Source organism: Chelonoidis abingdonii, chromosome 1, assembly GCF_003597395.2.
Source record: "Chelonoidis abingdonii isolate Lonesome George chromosome 1, CheloAbing_2.0, whole genome shotgun sequence".
In the NCBI taxonomy this organism is placed as follows: domain Eukaryota; kingdom Metazoa; phylum Chordata; order Testudines; family Testudinidae; genus Chelonoidis; species Chelonoidis abingdonii.
Window position 1 is genome coordinate 60125067 of NC_133769.1, and position 19989 is coordinate 60145055.

Below are 19989 nucleotides of genomic sequence, written 5' to 3' on the forward strand. Positions count from 1 at the left end.
GGACGGTCCTTTGTTGCGGCAGCACTTTAAGGATCCTCAAAGCACTGCCACAGCAAAGGACTGTCCTTGAAGAGCTGCTATGGCAGTGCTGTAATGTTGCTATGTTGCTGCCCCTTTCTCCCTCCACCCTCCACCTGGTCAGCAGCCCTGCCAGTAGGGACCCTACCAGCAGAGCCATCAACAGAGGAGGCAAAAAGGGCAATGCTTTAAGGATGGTCCTTTGCTGCGGCAGAACTGGGCCACCAACGGGGGAGGAGGCACAGGAACGTTAAAGCGCTGCCACAGCAAAGGACCCTGCAGTGCTTTAAGGTCCTGCCCCTTTTGCCCTCCCCCGGCTGCTGATGGGAGGGGGGGCAAAGGGAGCAGCTGCCCCAGGGCCAGCTATTTAAAAGGGTCCAGGGCTCCAGACGCCACTACCACAGGAGCAGCATCCGGAGCCCTGGGCCCTTTAAATCACCACAGGAAACCCCGGCGGCACGGATCAGGCGACCTGAAAGGGCTGGCTGGGGGATGCTGATCCCTAGCCCCACCCCTTTCCCCCCAGGCCCTGCCCCTTCCAGGGGGCAGAGCTGCCCCTGCTCCGTACCAGTAAGTGTCTGAGTTACTTTCACCCCCGTGTAGTAATAATCTTTTTATTAGATTACACATTTGAATTTATATTCTTGCAAAGCGCCGTTAACAGATAGGCCTGCAGAATTTGGGATGCTGTGAATACATATGTAATCCTAGATAATTATACATGTATATATTGATATCTTAAAATATTTCAGCATGGCCCTCTTAACTCGTGGTCTGTTAACACGCGGTTGTGACAGCTTGACTCCTGACATCCACACGTAAACGGGTCTGTACTGTAGTAACTTCATTGTCAGAAATGGGTCAAGGTGCAATGAAATTGAGAACACTGACCTATAATGAATATTGATAGGAAAAATACAAAAAGGAGACAGAAAGATTGAATTAGTCTAAACAAAAGAGTCTATTGATATGATCTAGCACTATGTTAAACTCATGCTTGGTAAAAACAGAAGATGTTGAAGTGGAAATTAATTAACCAAGTTTGCTTGTGTCAGATATTAGGCCTAACCAGTACACAAAATAGTTGGGGGGTGGGGGCAGCTATTCCAACCACCATTCCCTTTGGGAGTCTGTGACAAGGGACACTCACCTCACAAGAGCACCTTCTGTTGGCCAGGTGCAAAAAGCCCACAAGGACTATAATTGTGCCATTATCTGTATTTTCTGCTTGCCTCTGGGCTCAGTTCTCAGCGCCTTCTGGGCTAGCTTTAAGTCTGTCCCTGCCCTGTTATAGAGCTGTGCCACCAGAGCTTTCCCCCTGGAGACTCTTGACCTTTAACAGTTCTGTGGTGTCTCAACTCTGCAGCCAGGTCACTCCTTAACTTCAGTCCCCTACCATGGGGTAACAAAGTTCAACAAATGGTTGACCCTCTTGGAGGGTCTTCAGTCCCATCCTACAGCCCTGTGCTTGGGCTTCTAAATGAAACTTGTCCCCTTCTCTGGGCTTAGGCCACTTCTTCAATGGCTGAGGGGGGGAACCAGGTCCAAACCAAGGCACTCTATAAATAGCAGCCACATGTTGCTTCCTGTAATGGTTGCTGCTACTATTCCCTGGGCCACTTACCACAGAGCCCCTTCTTCTTCTTGGGTTCTCTGTCTGTTCCCAGTTTGAGCAGGGCATCCCCCAGGTCTCCTTGCCTGGAGAGTTTCTCAGTCTCTGTCCTGATTTCACAGGGTCTTCACCCCCTTTTTAATCAGCATTCTCTCTCCCAGGCCTCTGCGCCTGGATATCTTCCCAGCCCCATCGCTGCTTAAGCAGGGCTTCACCCACCTCTCTACCTGTGGAGTTCTACAGTCTTTTAGTCCTTCACACTTTTGGTCCCAACCAACCACTGAGCTGCTTAGTCCTGCAGCTCCTTTTAACTGGGCCTGGTGCACTCTGATTGGCTGCTTCCCTGCAGCCTCTCTAGGCCAGTCTGGGGGACCCATCTTCACTGCTCTTTTTCTGGAATGAGGTAGGACCAGGAGACCTCCAGCAGGGGGTCTCAGAGGGCCTGGTATACCCTGTCAAAGGGTTCATAAAGAAATGGGAGGGGGAAAACAGATGGAGGCTACAGGAGCAAACTTCACTATCACGGCTGCTATCCCCAATCATTCTTCTGGGACCCTAGGCCTTCTTCCTCCTAATCCTGAGGGATGTCCTGACCAGATTGGGTCAGAGAGAGGGATCCAGATGACATCATCATCCCTACCAGTGCTAGACACCACTGGAGATTTGACTGGACATAATGACAGCTACAGCCCATCTCAACTAATTTTTCCCTTTTCCCCAAAAGGACAGTTATTACCATCTTTGATACCATCAAGGAGACTGCTGAATGGGGGTGTGTGGGGGGGTGTTAGAGGATGGGTGTTCCTTCTAAAACTTTCTCCAGCTAAAGGGAAAGGAAACAAAATGTAGTTAAAATGAAAGCCTTACTTAATACTCTACATTTCAAATGCTTTAACTGTTTTTCCTTTTCTGTATCTTTAATAAAAGTTAATAGGATTTTTAATGGCGTTTTTGCTATGACTCTAAGCAAACTGAGGTCTCATGTATACCTGTAAACCCTGAACCTTGTTTTACACTGTTTAATGTCGGACAGTGACTGGGTTATGTTAACATCTTTGGCCTATTTATTCTGTCTAAATTAATACATTTTTGGCAGCCAAACATGGGACCTAAAGAGTTAATTTTAATCAGAATCTCGCAGGTTGGCAAACAAGCAATTGTTTTCAAAGTTAGAATTTTAAAACAAGGTTTGTTTTAAAATTCTTATGTCTTGAGCTTGTTGAAATAAGCATGCAAAACGAACAGTTAATGTTTTGCCTTGCCTTAAAAAAGAGGCTTAACAGTTGTTTTAAAGTTACTAATTTTTGAAATCTTTTAACGAATACTTTGTTTCATTTTTTTTCTTTTATAATGAGGTTTATAGTTTCTGTGATTAGTAATAATTCTGAAGGTTTAATTGAAAGATCTTTTTAAGAAAAAGCAAAAGTCATAAAAATGAAGTTTGTTTTAAATGGTTGAAGGTTACATTGCTTAAACAGACTTTTACTGAAATAACATTTGGGGTAACTTCCCCATCCCTGTTGACAGAATATGCCCTTAAGAATTCAGTGCTGCTACTGCATTGACGGTGAATTAAATTTCAAACTACCAGATCCAAGGGCTTTTGAAACACAACACTTTCTCCCAACTCTCTCCAGCTAGGAATGGGAATAAAAAATGTTGTTAAAATGAAAGCCTTATTTAATAAAGCATTTGAAATGTAAAGTAACTGTTTTTACTTGTTTTCTTCATCTTTAATAACAGATTGAAATGATTTGTAATGCTATGTTTGTCATGGAACTAAGCAAACTGAGGACTCTGTGTGTCAAACCTCGAAACTTGCTTAATTCTGTTTAATATTGCTGGGACTGGGTAATATTAACACCTTGAACCCACTTATTCCCTCTAAACTCATACAACACCTCTCTTGCATGGGTTTCCTTTTTTACACCCGCAGGCCTTCCTTACATACATAGGGCCAGCATTTTCAGTTGTAGCTATTTTGCATGCCTCCATTTTTGGATGTCCAACCTGAGACAACTTAAAGGCACCTTACCTAATTTTCAAAAGATTGGATGTTCAACAAAAATGGAGGCACACAAAATCATTAGTCAGTTTTTAAAATCTTTGCAGTGGCTCCTGCTAAGAATATTTAGTTTTGGTAACACTTCTGTCCTTACATCATTATATTAGCCCCCCAAATTAGTCTATTTGTTTGTTTTTAAATAAACAACAGATCAGGGCTTGCCAGCTGAGACAATATAAATAATTGAAATTTTAGAAAAATTAGTGAGATTTTCAGTGGCTCAGTCAAACACACACACACAAAAATGTTTATCTCAAAAGTGAGAAACTGCAATGAACTTGCTAGTATGTATGTGTAGCTCTGCACTATAGTGAAGAGAATTAGAACTTACTGTGTCATAGACCCTATACTGCAAACTTCAAACTGAGATTCTCCTTTAGCTCTAGCGTTTGGGGCTTTTGCTTTTGAAATAAAAAAATCTGATCTCTCTCTCTGCTGTTGGCATGAAGATATCAGTGGCAGTAGTATATAGATCTGTGACAACAGTGGAATTTAAGGTGGTTATGAACTTGTTACAATACTTTTAAAAGGACACTATCAACTTAAATTTGGCCCATAGCTTGATTTTGTTAAAAAACAAAACAAAACAGCTTTTACAAACCTAAGACCATAATGAAACAGTTGGGTTTAAGCAAATGAAAGTTCCTTGCAGAGCTTGAAATCTAATCACAGCAACACTAATGGTATAGAAGTGGCTACAAACAAAAACGAAATGTACAAGTGGAAATGCAAAAATGTTTATGGCCTGTCGTGACCCAGTAAATAGTCTGGGGGTGGAGGCCCTGAGACAGAGCCATAATTAGGCATTTTAGTGCCTGGGGTGAGCAAGCATATTTGTGCCCTCTAACAACGGCAACATGTGTGTGTGGGGGGGTGCACATGAGGTCATGTGCCCTTCCAGATTTTTTGGTTGCACCCCCACTCTCCCAACCCAGGCAGGCTGGGTGGCCCAGTGAGGTGAGCTGGGGGTGGAGGTAGTACTCCCTCCATGAGCCCCACCACTTCTGCCTGAGGCTGCTGGCCCCACTGCTTGCCACCCGGAGCTGACCCAAGCTGCCTGGTGTCACCGATCTGAGTCACCCATGTGGCTTTTGTGCTCTGAGCTGGTTACAGCCCTGCGTTGCCCTACGGTGGTTCTGGTTGGGTTCTGCCCTGCATGCAACCCACAGAGTCGGCTCCTGCGCTCTGGGGCTGGCTGGGCTTGGCTCTTCACTCGAAATTGCAACCTCTGTGGTTAAAGTGCTGCTCAGGTTTCCCCTGACTGGACTAAATTTGTGTGAGTGGAGTTGTGATCTGGCTCATGGGTAGGGCCCTATCAAATTCATGGCCATGAAAAATGCGTCACGGACCATGAAATCTGGTCTCCCCCATGAAATCTGGTCTTTTTATGTGCTTTTACCCTATATCAGGGGTCAGCAACCTTTCAGAAGTGCTGTGCCGAGTCTTCATTTATTCACTCTAATTTAAGGTTTTGCGTGCCAGTAATACATTTTAATGTTTTTAGAAGGTCTCTTTCTATAAGTCTATAATATATAACTAAACTATTGTTGTAGGTAAAGTAAATAAGGTTTTTAAAATGTTTAAGAAGCGTCATTTAAAAATAAATTAAAATGCAGAGCCCTCTGGACCAGTGGCCAGGACCCGGGCAGTGTGAGTGCTGAAAATCAGCTCACGTGCCACCTTCAGCACGTGTGCCACAGGTGCCTGCCCCTGCCCTATACTACACCTCTACCTCGATATAACATCACCCGATATAACACAAATTCAGATAAAACGCGGAAAAGCAGTGCTCCGGGCGGGAAGGCTGCGCACTCCGATGGATTAAACTAAGTTCAATATAATGCGGTTTCACCTATAGTGTGGTAAGATTTTTTGGCTCCTGAGGATAGTGTTATATTGAGGTACAGGTGTATATAGATTTCCCAGGGCAGACCAGTGTTTCTTAAATTGGGGGTCCTGACCCAAAAAGGAGTTGCAGGAGGGTTGAAAGTTATTTTAGGGGGGTCTCATTATTGCCACCCTTACTTCTGCACTGCCTTCAGAGCTGGGTGGCTGGAGAGCAGTGGCTGTTGGTCAGGCGCTGAGCTCTGAAGGCAGCACCCCACCAGCAGCAGCACAGAAGTAACTGTGGCAATACCATACCATGCCACCCTTACTTCTGTGCTGCTGCTGGTGGCAGCTCCGCAGGGCAGGATTAACCTTTTGTAGGCCTGGCACCAAACATATTTGTGGACCCCCACTGAGGCAATGCAGCATGGCATGGGGGGCTAGCCAGGGGGATGGCATGGCAGGGGCGGCTCCACTCCACCCAGCCCAATGCAAGGGCACTGTTTACAAATTGACAGTTGCCAGATGCACAGTGGCCCTGTGATGCCAGCATGCCCCTCCCCTTCAGTAGGGGGCGGACCTATGCCACCCCACAGAATCCCCCCGCCCAACACCTCCCTGACTCCCTATGACCAGAGCCCCCCCCCGGACCCACTATGCCAAGCGCCCCCCCCCAGACGTCCGCAAGAAATGAACAGCACCCTGCACAACACCACCACTGCCCAGCACTCCCCTGCCCACAGCCCCACCACAACTCCACTCCCTATTGCCCCAACACGCACATCTTCTCTGCCCCCTCACAGCCCAGCATCCACCCTTTGAAACATTCTGGGGACCCAATTTTGGGTCCCAACCCATGGGTTGAGAAGCTCTGCACTAGGGCTTTTGGCAGCATAGCTATGTTGGCTTCGGGTACGATTTTTTCAGACTCCTAGCCAACACAGCTGTGCTGGCAAAACTTTGTGGTGTGGAAAAGCCTCAGAGAAGTGTGAGGCCTAGTTTTCACTGCTAAATGGGTGGGTTTTTTACCTCTGGGTAACTAATGTGCGCAAACTATCTTGAAGTAAAAAACACAGTGAAGACCAAATATTTAGTTTTACCATGAGGAAAACTTGCCAAGGTCCACTCCTAGAAAGTGTATAGGGCAATTAAACAGCCCTGCAGCCCAAGCGTGACTAAGCTCACACAGGCCAGTTGCAGATGTCTAACTGCAGTTTAGACATACCCTTAGGCCTTGTCTACACTATGAGTTTAGGTCAAATTTAGCAGCGCTAAATTGAATTAACCCTGCACCCATTCACACGACAAAGCCATTTACTTCGACATAAAGCGCTCTTAAAACCGATTTCTGTACTCCCCCCGACGAGGGGAGTAGTGCAGAAATCGATATTGCCATTTCGAATTAGGGTTAGTGTGGCTGCAATTCAACGGTATTGGCCTCTGGGAGCTATCCCACAGTGCACCTTTGTGACCGCTCTGGACAGCAATCTGAACTCAGATGCACTGATCAGGTAGACAGGAAAAGCCCCGCAAACTTTTGAATTTCATTTCCTGTTTACCCAGTGTGGAGAGCTGATCAGCGCAGGTAACCATGCAGTCCGAGAATCGAAAAAGAGCTCCAGCATGGACTGTATGGGAGGTACTGGATCTGATCACTGTATAGGGAGAGGATTCCATGCTAGCAGAACTACATTCCAAAAGACGGAATGCCAAACCATTTGAAAAAGTCTCCAAGGGCATGATGGAGAGAGGCCACAATAGGGATTCACTACAGTGCTACGTGAAAGTTAAGAAGCTCAGACAAGCGCATCAGAAAACAAAAGAAGCAAATGGACGGTCCGGTGCAGAGTTGCAGACATGCCACTTCTATGCTGAGCTGCAGGCAGTTCTAGTGGGGGCTGCCACCATTACCCCACCTAAGGATTTTGCGGATGGGGAAGATGAGGAGGAGGAGGACGATGAGCTTGCGGAGAGCACACAGCACACTGTTCTGCCCAACAGCCAGGATCTTTTTCTCAGCCTGACTGAAGTACCCTCCCAAACCTCCCAAGGCAGTATCCTGGACCATGAAGCCATAGAAGGGACCTCTGGTGAGTGTACCTTTGTAAATATAAAACATGGTTTAAACGCAAACGTTTTTTAATAATTAATTTGCCCTGCGGACTTGGGATGCATTCGCAGCCAATACAGCTGCTTGAAAAGTCAGTTAACATGTCTGGGGATGGAGCGGAAATCCTCCAGGGACATCTCCAGGAAGCTTTCTGGGCAAGGCAGCTTTATTCTGTCCTCCATGATAGGACACTTTACCATGCCATGCTAGTAGCAAGTAATCTGGTATCATTGCATGACAAAGCCTGGCTGCGTATGGTCCCGGTGATTGCTGGCATTCAAGCAACATCCATTCTTTATCTCACTGTGTTATTCTCAGGAGAGTGATTTTGTTCATGGTAACCTGGTTGAAATATGGGAATTTAATTAAGGAGACAGAGGTGCCGTTCCTACTAGGCTGTTTGCCTGTGGCTGAAAATAAATCCTTCCCTGCAGTTAGCCAAGCGGTGGTGGGGAGGGGGGCATTGGTGCTGAGCTGTTCGTGTTAGGCTAGCAGGGATCTTGCCTGATACCAGCCACGCGGTGGCGGGAGGGGTAAAGGGATCATCCCAGAGAATTGGATGGGGGGGGTTAGTTTGGTTTCTGCTGCTGCACGTTAACATGAAAACCGCAGCACTCAACGGGCTTTGCTTGGTAAGGGAAAGGAGAGCACTGCTTTTATGAAGGTTGTAGAAGCCGAAAGACAAATTCTGTTGCCCAGCCCTGCATCTGTGATCTCTAACACCAAAGCCGCAGGCGCTCAATATTAAGATACAAAATGCAACCTTGTACCAAAATCACAGGTGCTATGTAATGTGAATAGAGTTGTTCACCATGAAAGAGTATACTCATTGTTCTGTAAAATGTATCTTTTTAAGTACTTCTCTCCCTTTTTTCCCTCCCACAGCTGCAAATTTTTCAAGGCTCCCTCCTCCGTCCTGAAGGTTATCTCAGATAAGGCGGTGAAAAAATAAGATGAAATGTTCTCTGAGATCATGCAGTCAACCCACAGTGAAAGAGCTAATTTGAATGAGTGGAAGGACACTATCATTCACAGTACAGGAAAGCAGCCAATGAACGTGAAGACAGGAGGGAAGTTCGAGATGACAGGTGGCGCCAGGAAGATCAGAGGAAGCAGGATGCAAAGCTGGAGCTACTGCAAGATCAAACAGACATGCTCCGGCATCTGGTGGAGCTTCAGGAATGGCAGCAGGATCACAGAGTGCTGCTGCAGCACCTGTATAACTGTCCTCCACCCTCCCCAAGTTCCATAGCCTCTTCACCCAGATGCCCAAGAACATGGAGTGGGGGAGGCTCCATGCAACCTGCCACTCCACCCCAGTGGACAGCCCAAGCAAAAGGCTGTCATTCAACAAGTTTTGAAGTGGCCTTTTCCTTCCCTCCTCTCCTCCTCCCAAACAGGCTACCTTGTCAGTTTTCTCCTAATTTTTATAATCAATTAATAAAGAATACATGGTTTTTAAATGATAGTGACTTTATTTCCTTTGCAAGCAAGCTGTGATCAAAAGGGGAAGGGTGGGTGGCTTACAGGAAATGAGTCAATCAAGGGGGCAGGTTTTCATCAAGGAGAAACAAACAGAACTTTCGCACCGTAGCCTGGCCAGTCATGAAACTGGTTTTCAAAGCTTCTCTGATGTGCAGCACTTCCTGGTGTGCTCTTCTCACCACCCTAGTGTCTGGCTGTACGTAATCAGAGGCCAGGCGATTTGCCTCAACCTCCCACCCCGCCATAAATGTCTCCCCCTTACTCTCAGAGAGATTGTGGAGCACATAGCAAGCAGCGATAACAATGGGAATATTGGTTTGGCTGAGGTCTGAGCGAGTCGGTAAAGTGCGACAGCGACCCTTTAAATGTCCAAATGCACATTCTACCACCATTCTGCACTTGCTCAGCCTATAGCTGAACAGCTCTTGACTACTATCCAGGCTGCCTGTGTATGGCTTCATGATCCATGGCATTAAGGGGTAGGCTGGGTCCCCAAGGATAACTATAGCCATTTCAACATCCCCAGCAGCCATTTTTTGTTCTGGGAAGTAAATCCCTTGCTGCAGCCATTTAAACAGATTAGTGTTCCTGAAGATGCGAACATCATGAACCCTTCCCGGCCATCCCACGTTGATGTTGATGAAACGTCCCTTGGGATTCACCAGTGCTTGCAGCACCATTGAAAAGTACCCCTTGCGGTTTATCTACAGGCTGTCCTGGTGCTCCGGTGCCAAGATAGGGATATGGGTTCCATCTATCACCCCACCACAGTTAGGGAATCCCATTGCAGCAAAGCCATCCAATATGACCTGCACATGTCCCCTTTGATAGCAGCAGCTCAGTGACTGCTTTGGCTACTTGCATCACAGCAGCCCCCACAGTAGATTTGCCCACTCCAAATTGATTCCCAACTGACCGGTAGCTGTCTGGCGTTGCAAGCTTCCACAGAGCTATCGCCACTCGCTTTTGAACTGTGAGGGCTGCTCTCATCTTGGTATTTTTGCGGTTCAGGGCGGGGAAAGCAAGTCACAAATTTCCGTGAAAGTGGCCCTACACATACGAAAGTTTTGCAGCCACTGGGAATCATCCCACATCTGCAACACAATGCGGTTCCACCAGTTTGTGCTTGTTTCCCGGGCCCAGAATCGGCATTCCACGACTAGAACCTGCCCCATTAACACCATGATCTCCAAAGCGTCAGGGCCCGAGATTTGAGAGAATTCTGTGTCCATGTCCTCATCACTCTCGTCACCGCGCTGCCTCCTCCTCCTTGCCTGGTTTTGCAGGTTCTGGTTCAGCATAAACTGCATGATAATGCGTGAGGTGTTTACAATGTTCATGACTGCTATGTTAAGCTGAGTGTGCTCAATGCTTGCTGTAGTATGGTGTCTGCACAGTTCACCCAGGCAAAAAGGCATGAAACGGTTGTCTGCCATTGCTTTCATGGAGGGAGGGAGGGAAGGAGGGAGGGAGAGGGGGCCTGATGACATGTACCCAGAACCACTCGCAACAACGTTTTTTATCCCATCAGGCATTGAGATCTCAACCCAGAATTCCAATGGGCAGGGGAGACTGTGGGAACTATGGGATAGCTACCTACAGTGCAACACTTCGGAAGTCAACGCTAGCCTCGGTACTATGGACGCACACCATCGAATTAATGTGCTTAGTGTGGCCGCATGCACTCGACTTTATAGAAAAATCAAATTCTGTAAAATCAGAGTAATCTCATAGTGTAGACATACCCTTAGAGCACAACAAGCCAGGATATGAAGCCACAGCCGTGCACTAACTGGCTGTTAATAGGCTGTTTATAATACTACTGCACTAAGAGTAGATGTACTGCAGAACTATTAGTGTGCGGTAGCAGGGTCAACATGGCAAACTAGTGTGCTGTAGATTCACACCCTCACTTACCACGTACTGTCTCTGTGTAGTCAAGTCCTTAGAGTGACCACACTGCAAAGCAGCTATACCCAGAGTAACCAGATTAGCAGATGAGCTGCTGTAACTTAATCTTTTGCACCCCCACAGCATGTACTAGCTTCGGCATCAGTGGCAGTGGAGCTTCAGCACACATACCCTGACACGGTGGCCAGTTAGCTCAAGTTTAAAGCACTACTCAAGCCAGAGATTTGTGTGTGTGGACAGGAGTTGAGTTAGGAGCAAACTTCAGTTCTGGCTTGAGCTAACAGTGCAGTGAAGACAAGCCCCATAATCTTTTTTGGGGTGGGAACCTTGTCTTCAGTGATATAGTGCCTAGCTAACAGGATCCAGATTCTGACTTGGACCTCTGTGTGCTACTCCCATAGAAATAAGGAATAGTCATACCTAATGGGAATCTAACCAGTTTCAACATAGGCCACAGTCTATAAAATCCAGACTTCAGTACAATGGCAATGGCTGAAGGGCTGGCATGTATGTGGCCATGTTTGTTACACACATTTTTGTTTTATGGCCAGGCAGGTCGCAATTTGCTACTAGTTAGAAATTGGCCACCCTTGCTCTTACTTTTTCAAAGCAGGGCCTTAAACTTTAAACACGCCATGGCCGTTGCCCTGGCTACCACTTTGAAAACAATCCCCTAAACATCCAACCCAGGAAGGAAGGATTGGCTGATGCTGTAGGAGCTGATGCTGTTTGGGGACTGGTTAACTCCTCTTCTGCCTGTGTGTAGACTCAGAACACAGGAAAGGGCAGGACTCAGTGTGGCAATGGGCCCACCAGTTTCAGTGGGAGACCTTCCCTTGCCGCTCAGCCAGCTAGACAGTGAAGCCACGTGCCCTGCGGCAGTCGGAGTCAGTGCGCGGGCTGTGGCAGCTGGGAGGTGTCTCTGCTTTGGCAGGGGTGGGGAGGGAGAAGATGTCAGACTCTGGCTGTCCGGGCGTTGCTCGGAAAGGGGAGGGTTGGCTAGTCACTCCTTTCCCTTCTGCTGTCCTGTCTCTCAGGTCAACGAGAGACTCTCCCGCCTTGAGCAACGCTCGCTAGGAGGGTGGAGGTTGCCGCCCTGCCCGCCCTTGGCTGTGTACGAATCTGGCCTCCCCAGGCGTCCTCCCTTTTCCTGCCCCACCCAGCCAGAGCTCGCTGCTGCGCGGCTGGGACTTAGCGAGCGGAGTTCAGCGCAGCTGCCGGCTTTCGGTCCTGCCAGGGAGGCTTCGCGCGAGACCCTGCTCCGGGGAACGGACCGAACTTGTGTGCGAGGTCGAGTCGGTACAAAGTGGGGACAAACCTTTTGGGAGGATGACAGCGGAGAACCAGGACGTGCTGCTGGAAGTGGAGGAGGAGGAGGAAGAGGAAGAGGATGGGGAGGTTGGTAAGTAAGAGTTGGATCACGGCAGGCTGAGAGCGAGATGAAGAGCCGGCACCCTGGAAATAGAAGGGGGAGTCCTGGAGCTAAGTACAGACACGTGGAGGGGGCCGTGTTGGAGCGGGTGTGATAGTCCTGACCCCAAACCTCGGGAAGGGAGGAAGCTTCCCTTACTTGCGATTAACTTTAAGAGAGTGGTTTCGAGTCTCCTCCTGGGGAGGAGGAGGAAGGTCGAGAATTGTGCTGGGGGAGCTTCAGTGGCACGTGGGTTTTTTTGCTTTCACGTATTGAAAATCTCCCTTTACCAGCCCTGCTGCATACCTGGGAAAGAGCACACTGGGAGAGAAACTTTTAGCTCATGTCGAAATCTAAACTCCCTGAGGGCTCAGTTTTGCTCTGAACTGTGTGAAGAGCTGAGGCCAAAGAGATGCCTGCCCTGAGGATGGAGCTGAGGTGCTTACATTTAGATACCACGTTCGAAAATGCTGACCTGAGATTTTACTGGAATGAATGAAGCTGCCTGTGCAGTGAATGTGTGAATGGGGGTGAGAGACAGAGAGATACCTGGCTTACGTGTGAATTGCAGTGTCCACTGATTTCACTGGACTTTGAATCAGGCTCTTTGGGAGTATTTGCATAATACTAAAGGGAAGAGTGCAAAACTAGTTTTCCACTTGGAAAATTTGTAATCACTTCATGACTTTTCCTTTCCATCCTGTCCCTCAGTGAACAACTCAATTGTTTTCTGTTCAGGATTGTATATCAGCTCTGGATCTGGGCTGGGTTCAGCTCCCAAAGCCAGCTAGCATGGGTTATGTACTTGCAGGATACACCAGTTTGGAACAACAAGGATATTTTGGAAATTTAATTACAAAGTGGGTAGGGGTGATCTCCTAAATTGTTACACAGAAAAATTCCATCATAGAGTTTTGCTGAAACTGTTATTCAGCCTGGTGAAGTGCATGTTCTGTTAATGCATGAATATTCAGGTTACATGTCAGGTTTTTTACAGTAACTGTAGAGCTATGTATGGAGAGGATGTTTATTATGAAATATAACTGCTAGTCAGAGAAGTTAGCAGTTCACATGTTTGCCTCCAGCCTTCTCATGCAAGTGTGCACATGTGTTTACCAAAAAAGCAGCACCTGCTCTATATTAGTATTAAACGAGCCTTCTCTTCAAATTTGTAGTCATGCAATATTCCCATTGAGTCAGTGGGAGTTTTGGCTGAGTAAGGACTGACTGCATGGTCTAGCCTTCTGGTTGCGCTTTTAGCAAGTTGGAAGGATATTTTTCCAGTGCATGGACATCTCTATATTTTAGAGGCAGGAGCTAAAATTCCCAAAATAATTTTTTCTCTAGAAACCACCTTAAATGATTTACTATGGACAGCTCTGCAAAATGTTGTGTTCTTTTGCTAGTGCCAGACCACATATTGCATCTAAAATGGTTTGTATATATGTGTGCGGATTTCCTAAATTTCTCAGTGTTCTCCCTATAGGAATTAATGTTAAAGGCAATTTTCATAGATGGAAGAGCCATTCAGCAAAGCGTCCTGGTCACTTGCATGGAGCAGTCTGCTGCAGTCTCAGGCAGTTCGTTTTCTTCTTTTTGCTCTGTTCTAGGTGTACTTGTGTGTGATTGGGAATAAATAGGTCTTCTTCATGACCGTGCCTTTTACTAGTCACTCATTAGCCCCTCTCTCTCCTCCCTACTGATCTCTTTTCTGAATTTTAGTTTGGGTATTCTTTCTCTGCAGATATACTCAATTCACTGTTCAGCCTGTCTGCCTGCCTCAATCTCATCAACTCCCAAATCTACCATAGCAACCTTAAGCTTGTCCTAGCCAAAATTGATATCCAATCAATAAGGTATGCATTATTGGCCCAAACTCCAACATCTCATCTCCTGCCAACTCAAATCAAACACTTGCCCCTCTTCAAGAACCTGGGTGCATTATTTGAACCTGAACACTAGCCTCTCATCTGTCTGGTCTTGAAAATATGCTGCTATAACCACTGAAACATCTTTTGCAGGATGCTACTTTGCATTGTTCATGTGATGTTAACTACAGGTGAACCAATCCATCTCTTTTTCTGCTCATGCCTGCCAGGTACTTTTTTTTAAAAAAAGATTTCATATTTGACCCAATTGTTTGTCTTAAATTTTTCCTAGCTCTTAAGCCACTGTTTCTAGTTAGTTCTCCCTACCCCATCCTGAACAATTCTTCCTATTCGTCCTTAATGTTGTTGCCTCTTAAGTTCATCACAAATCTACAGCAGCTTCCTGCCCATTTCTGAATCCAACACATTTCTCTCCTCGTCTTCAAGATCCCCTGTAGACCCTAACTTCTTCTTATGTTTTGTTCAGCATCCAGCACTGTGGAGTTCCTCGAATAACTGACCATCTGGGTGCTGCTGCAGTACAAATACAGAAGAATAATTACTGTGATTCCTCACCTCATTACCTTTGCTTTTAATTCTGTTCTCCCAAGAGGATGCACTAATTATTTTCTCATACTACTCATTTCCCACCCATTTTCATTCTTCTCTTGCTATTCAAAATCTCACAATATTCAACGTAAGTAAGTAAATTTAGAGCACAATAAATTGTTTTCTAAATAGTTTACTTACATAAAATATTGCGTACACACTATGATGTTCTGTAATGCACTTCAGTTTTAGGGCTTAAATGATACTCTAGAAAGATAAATCCTATATATATATATGTGCCAGATTCTCCAATCAGCAAAGGAATTTGTGAATTGTCTGGAGATTTCCTGACCTACCAAAATATAACTTACTTTCTGCTAAGTCTACTGCAAACCACGTAGTTGTGGAAGATTTCAAATTAGTCTTCTCTGCACTAGGTGCTGGTATTGGACTCAGTGACCTAATAATGCATCTGGTCATTTAACAAAGTCAACATCATTTTCAATTTTATTTTCATAGGGAGATATTTTCCCTCTGTGGTTTACATATGGGATATGAATCCCTACAGTACAAACCATTGTCTGTTCTGTACCACTCCTGTCACTTCTGTTATTCTTCAGTTTGTTTCTCTGTTTAGTAATCTAACTAAAAATCAATTAAGGTACATCTCAGTCAGCCCTCATCTTGAAGCGCACTACAGGCTGAATGTCTGTTGCAGAATAATTGGAGATGGATCATGAGGGTAATTTGGTTTGCTGTTCAGCCAAAACATATTAGGCTGAGCATATGCATAGAAGGGTTAATATGCAGCTTGCTCTGCTCTGCTATTTATTGCTGTACGAGGTTCATGCTGGAATACTAGATGAAGCGACTGGCTGGCACAAAGCGATGACAACCACCAAAAAAAATTCAAATAGAAGAAAAATCCTTTTTTTCACTGAAGCTACAAGAATTGCTTTCATATTTAATAATACTTTTTATACTGCAGTTTTGGTACTCTTTCAGTATTTGGGAGAGCAAGACACTGGAGATAATACAGGAACCAGTCAGTATGCCAACAACAGTTCTGTTGCTGTTTCCACGTGCAGTTTTTTTCCTAACATTGTCAAAAGATTGAGAGAAACTTGTTGACAAACTTTATCTGAAAAACACAAATTCTTAGGTTAGTTTTAGATTTGATTTACATATTTTGCATGCATCTTTCGTGTGAGAATCTCTCAGGTGGGTAAGTATTATCTTTGGTCTGCAGATGGGGAAACTAAGGAACAGAGAGATAAAGGGCCTCACCCAGTGCCACATAGTAAGTGGCAGAGGTGTTTTAGAGCTCATGAGTTTCTGGTCCACATCTCCATGTTCACTGCCTCTCTAGCATATGAAGACAGAAGTTGGATTTCTTTTTTTTTTAACATATTTGTATTAAGTGGAATTTCTTGCACGTTCACAGACAAATATGGTGGGAATTCAGAAATTCTGGAGTGCAGTTTTTATTTATTATTGTACTATCATAGCACCTAGGAGCCATAGTCATCGACTGGGACCCCATTGTGCTAGGCGCTGTACAAACACAGAACAATGATCATCCCTGTAATAGCCATCCAATTGTTAATTATTGCTCATGTTCTCTGCCTACTTATTCTTCTACACATCTTACCCTTTGGTTTACATGCATCTCTTCTTCCCCTCTTCCTTCTACCATCTTACTCTGTCCCCATTTTACTTTCACTTACTACACAGCATCCCAGCAACTAAATAGAATAGAATGTGATCATACCTGAACTCCCCCACATGAATGCTACCTTGCTATTTTTTTAAAGTCTTTATTATTTTTTCCACAAATCTTCTAAAATACATGTAAGTGGCAATATACATATGTAACTACAGCATAACTACTGCTTTGCAGTAATTGTAATTTACAATCTCTGGAAGATACCAGGACATTTAAGAAACAAAAAGGAATCAAGAGTCTGGCAAACATTAGGAATTTGCAAGCTCTTCTTTCTGAATGACAAAGACTTTCCACCTTTCCAGCAGAATGACATTCCCTCTTTAACATTAACACCACCAACACCCCTCTATATACAAAAAACTAAAAACAAAGAAAATCAACAATCTAAACAAATTCAAAAATCACCAAACAAAAAATAATCCCTACCTTAAACAGAGTATATTCTATGAAATCCATTAAAGACCTCGCTATTCCCAGCCTGTGTCTCATAGAAGGCCCTCAGATATTATGGAGAGGGACAGCAGAATAAAACCTTAGGATGGCTAGGAGGGGTTAGTAGCCATGAAATAGTTAACCCAGTTAATACAAAGCTTTATGTTATGCATTTAATGTTTGGATGAGATTGTCCATTGAGTCTATGATGGATTTGGAATGCTTGTCTGATCTTGGTAATGTTTTAATATTGGTCACTTATATATATGCCAGTAATTAGATGCTGGATAGTTCTAGTTTCATGGAATGTTGGCCCTCTGGGAAAACACTTCTGAGAGACAGTAAAATGTTGAATGTGATTCTTTAAAATTCTTCAACTTAAATAAGTGAAAGAGTGGGAAGGTTTTTGGCAGTTCTGCACCCTCTTTAAACCCTTGGTACCGATCAGCAGACTAAAGAATTTGTATTCTGTAAAAATCAGTTGAAATACAAACACCGTTCACATATCTTCATAGATGTTAAGGCCAGAAAGGGACCATTATAATCATCTAGTCCGGTCACCTGAATAACATATGCCATAGAATTTCACCAGGCAACTTCTACGTCTAGCCCATATCTTAAGTCTTAATTTAAAGACTTTAAGTGATGGAAAATCCACCATTTCCCTAGACAAATTATTCCAATTGTAACCCTCATTGTTAAACATTTGCACCACATTTCCAGTCTGACTTCATCTAGGTTCAGCTTCCAATAATTTAATTCTTTTATTTGACTGTCTGCCAAATCAGAGCCCTCTATAAATACCATCTCCTCACGTACACTTACAGTAATGAGTCACCTCTTAACTATCTCTTGGAAAAATTCAATAGTTCAAGTTTCTTTAGTTTTTCCCGCTCTTAGAGGGATGGTCCAGAACTCAAAATAATTCTTGTAGCTTTTTTCTGAACTTTCTCCTATTTGTTGACATCCTTTTTGAAGTACAGGCACCAAAACTGAATATTACATTCCAGTAATGGTCTTACTAATGCTGTATATGCTTAAAATAACATCTTCTTAAATATCCAAGAATAGCATTTGTTCTTTTAGCCACTGTCACGCTCCATTTTGGAGCTCATGGTCAGCTGGTTATCCACTATAACCCCCTAAGTCCTGGCTTTCCAAAATACACTCCCTGATCTTGCAAGTGAAATTACTTTATTGAGTCCGGTGTGTACAGGGGAGTCGCATCGTACACGAGGGTTAGGTTCTGAAGTCAGCACATAAGGCGAAAATTGCATATAGTCAAATGCTCATTGAATGGAATGGTGGGCGGAATCACCCGCCCTACAGATACAGTATTGTTGTTTCTCTCTTTGTTTTATTTTGTTTTGCTGAGTGTGTATAGTTAAAATTGCATAAGTTAAATGCGCCTATCATGTGACTCCACTGTATCAATTTGCATTCAACAGTATTGAACTGCATGCTGTTCAAATGAGTCCAGTTTACCATGCAATCCAGATCACTCTTTAGAACTGACCTGTCATTTACCATTGGGTGGGGGGAGGAATAGCTCAGTGGTTTGCACATTGGCCTGCTAAACTAAGGGCTGTGAGTTCAGTCCTTGAGGGGGCCACCTAGGGATCTGAGGCAAAAATCAGCACTTGGTCCTGCTAGTTAAGGTAGGGGGCTGGACTTGATGACCTTTCAAGGTCCCTTCCACTTCTAGGAGATAGGATATGTCCATTAATTTATTTATTCAACTAATTTGTGTTATTTGATAAGTTTACCAGCAATTATTTTATGTTTTCTTATGTGCCTGTGATATTTATTAAATATGTATATCACAATGGCTTCCTTAAAGGTTTAACTATTTTAACACATTCCACAAGGGGTTTTTTTAAGACAAAATTTCTCTCAGAATTTGCTGCTGAATATATCAGAGGTAGTAGAGTTTTTTTTCTGTCATTATTATTCACGAAATTTTTTCCAGTTTCACTATTTGCCCTAAGCACCTAACTGGCGAAAACAGAACTGAAGTAAAATAACCACGCTTCTCTCAGCTCTGATTCAGAAAGGAAAACTTACCATAATAGGCAGTTAAAGACAACCAGCTCTGTTGAATACAATATCATGTCTGAGACAAAAAGCTATATAACCATTGGCCAGATATTCCATAATGATTCAATTATGGAAATTAACATCAAAGAACTCATACTGTGTATTAATACACTAGCATTGGCTATTTTGCAACTAAGGCATTATATCAAAACCCATGTAGAAAGTCCAGATTTCAGAAGACCGTTAACAAGGATAAAATCCATTAGTCCGAAAAGGCCACCTCAAAGGACCTGATCTCCACATAGTATAATAGTATTTCTATACCAGTGGGTCATGAACCAGAAGGGGTCACAAAAGGCAGTCAAGGGGGTTGCGAGGTGTTGGAAATTTTAGTACAATCTGAAACAAAGAAAAACTCACTCTCTGCACCCCCTTGCCTCTGAAGGTCAAGTAGTCTGTCAAAATCTTGCAAAAACATAAGCAAATTATACAGGCCTATCAGTGATACTCTTTAGTATCTTTTATAGTAAATATAAGGGCTGTGAAAGTTTTTCACTTTGAATAAGGGGTCACCAACCTTCAAGGGTTAAGAAACACAGGTATAGCGAATTGTAACTGAGGTGTCTAGAATATAAGAATACCTTTACAGAAAAATGGAGAAAGGATCTGAAATAAGAAATCACCCTGGAGTATTGTGTCCAGTTTTGGGCATCACATTTCAGGAAAGATGCAACAAAAATGATTAAAGGTCTAGAAAACATGACCTACAAGGGAAGATTGTTTAGTCTGGAGAAGAGAAGGCTGAGAGAGGACATGATAACAGTTTTCAAGTACATAAAATGTTGATACAAGGAGGAGGGAGAAAAATTGTTTCCTTAACTTCTGAGGCCAAGACAAGAAGCAATGGGCTTGGGTTGCAGCAAGGGTGGTTTAGATTG

The 19989-nt window shown here is 44.3% G+C and overlaps 1 protein-coding gene and 1 pseudogene across 4 annotated transcripts in view; both read left to right on the forward strand.

Moving 5' to 3' along the window:
• Positions 1-6880: 6880 nt before the first annotated feature.
• Positions 6881-9010, forward strand: LOC142047983 (uncharacterized; annotated as a pseudogene).
• Positions 9011-12120: 3110 nt separating this feature from the next.
• The window catches only part of ANO6 (anoctamin 6), a 146486-nt gene continuing 138617 nt past the window's right edge, over positions 12121-19989 (forward strand). For 2 of the 4 annotated variants that reach the window (XM_075065956.1, XM_075065959.1), the window contains exon 1: positions 12271-12430. In XM_075065956.1, the coding sequence (XP_074922057.1) occupies positions 12358-12430 (73 nt within the window). In that variant the 5' untranslated portion in view covers positions 12271-12357. Of the gene's footprint in view, positions 12431-19989 lie in introns of all 4 variants that reach the window. The other 2 variants (XM_075065965.1, XM_075065964.1) reach the window with 2 other exon arrangements.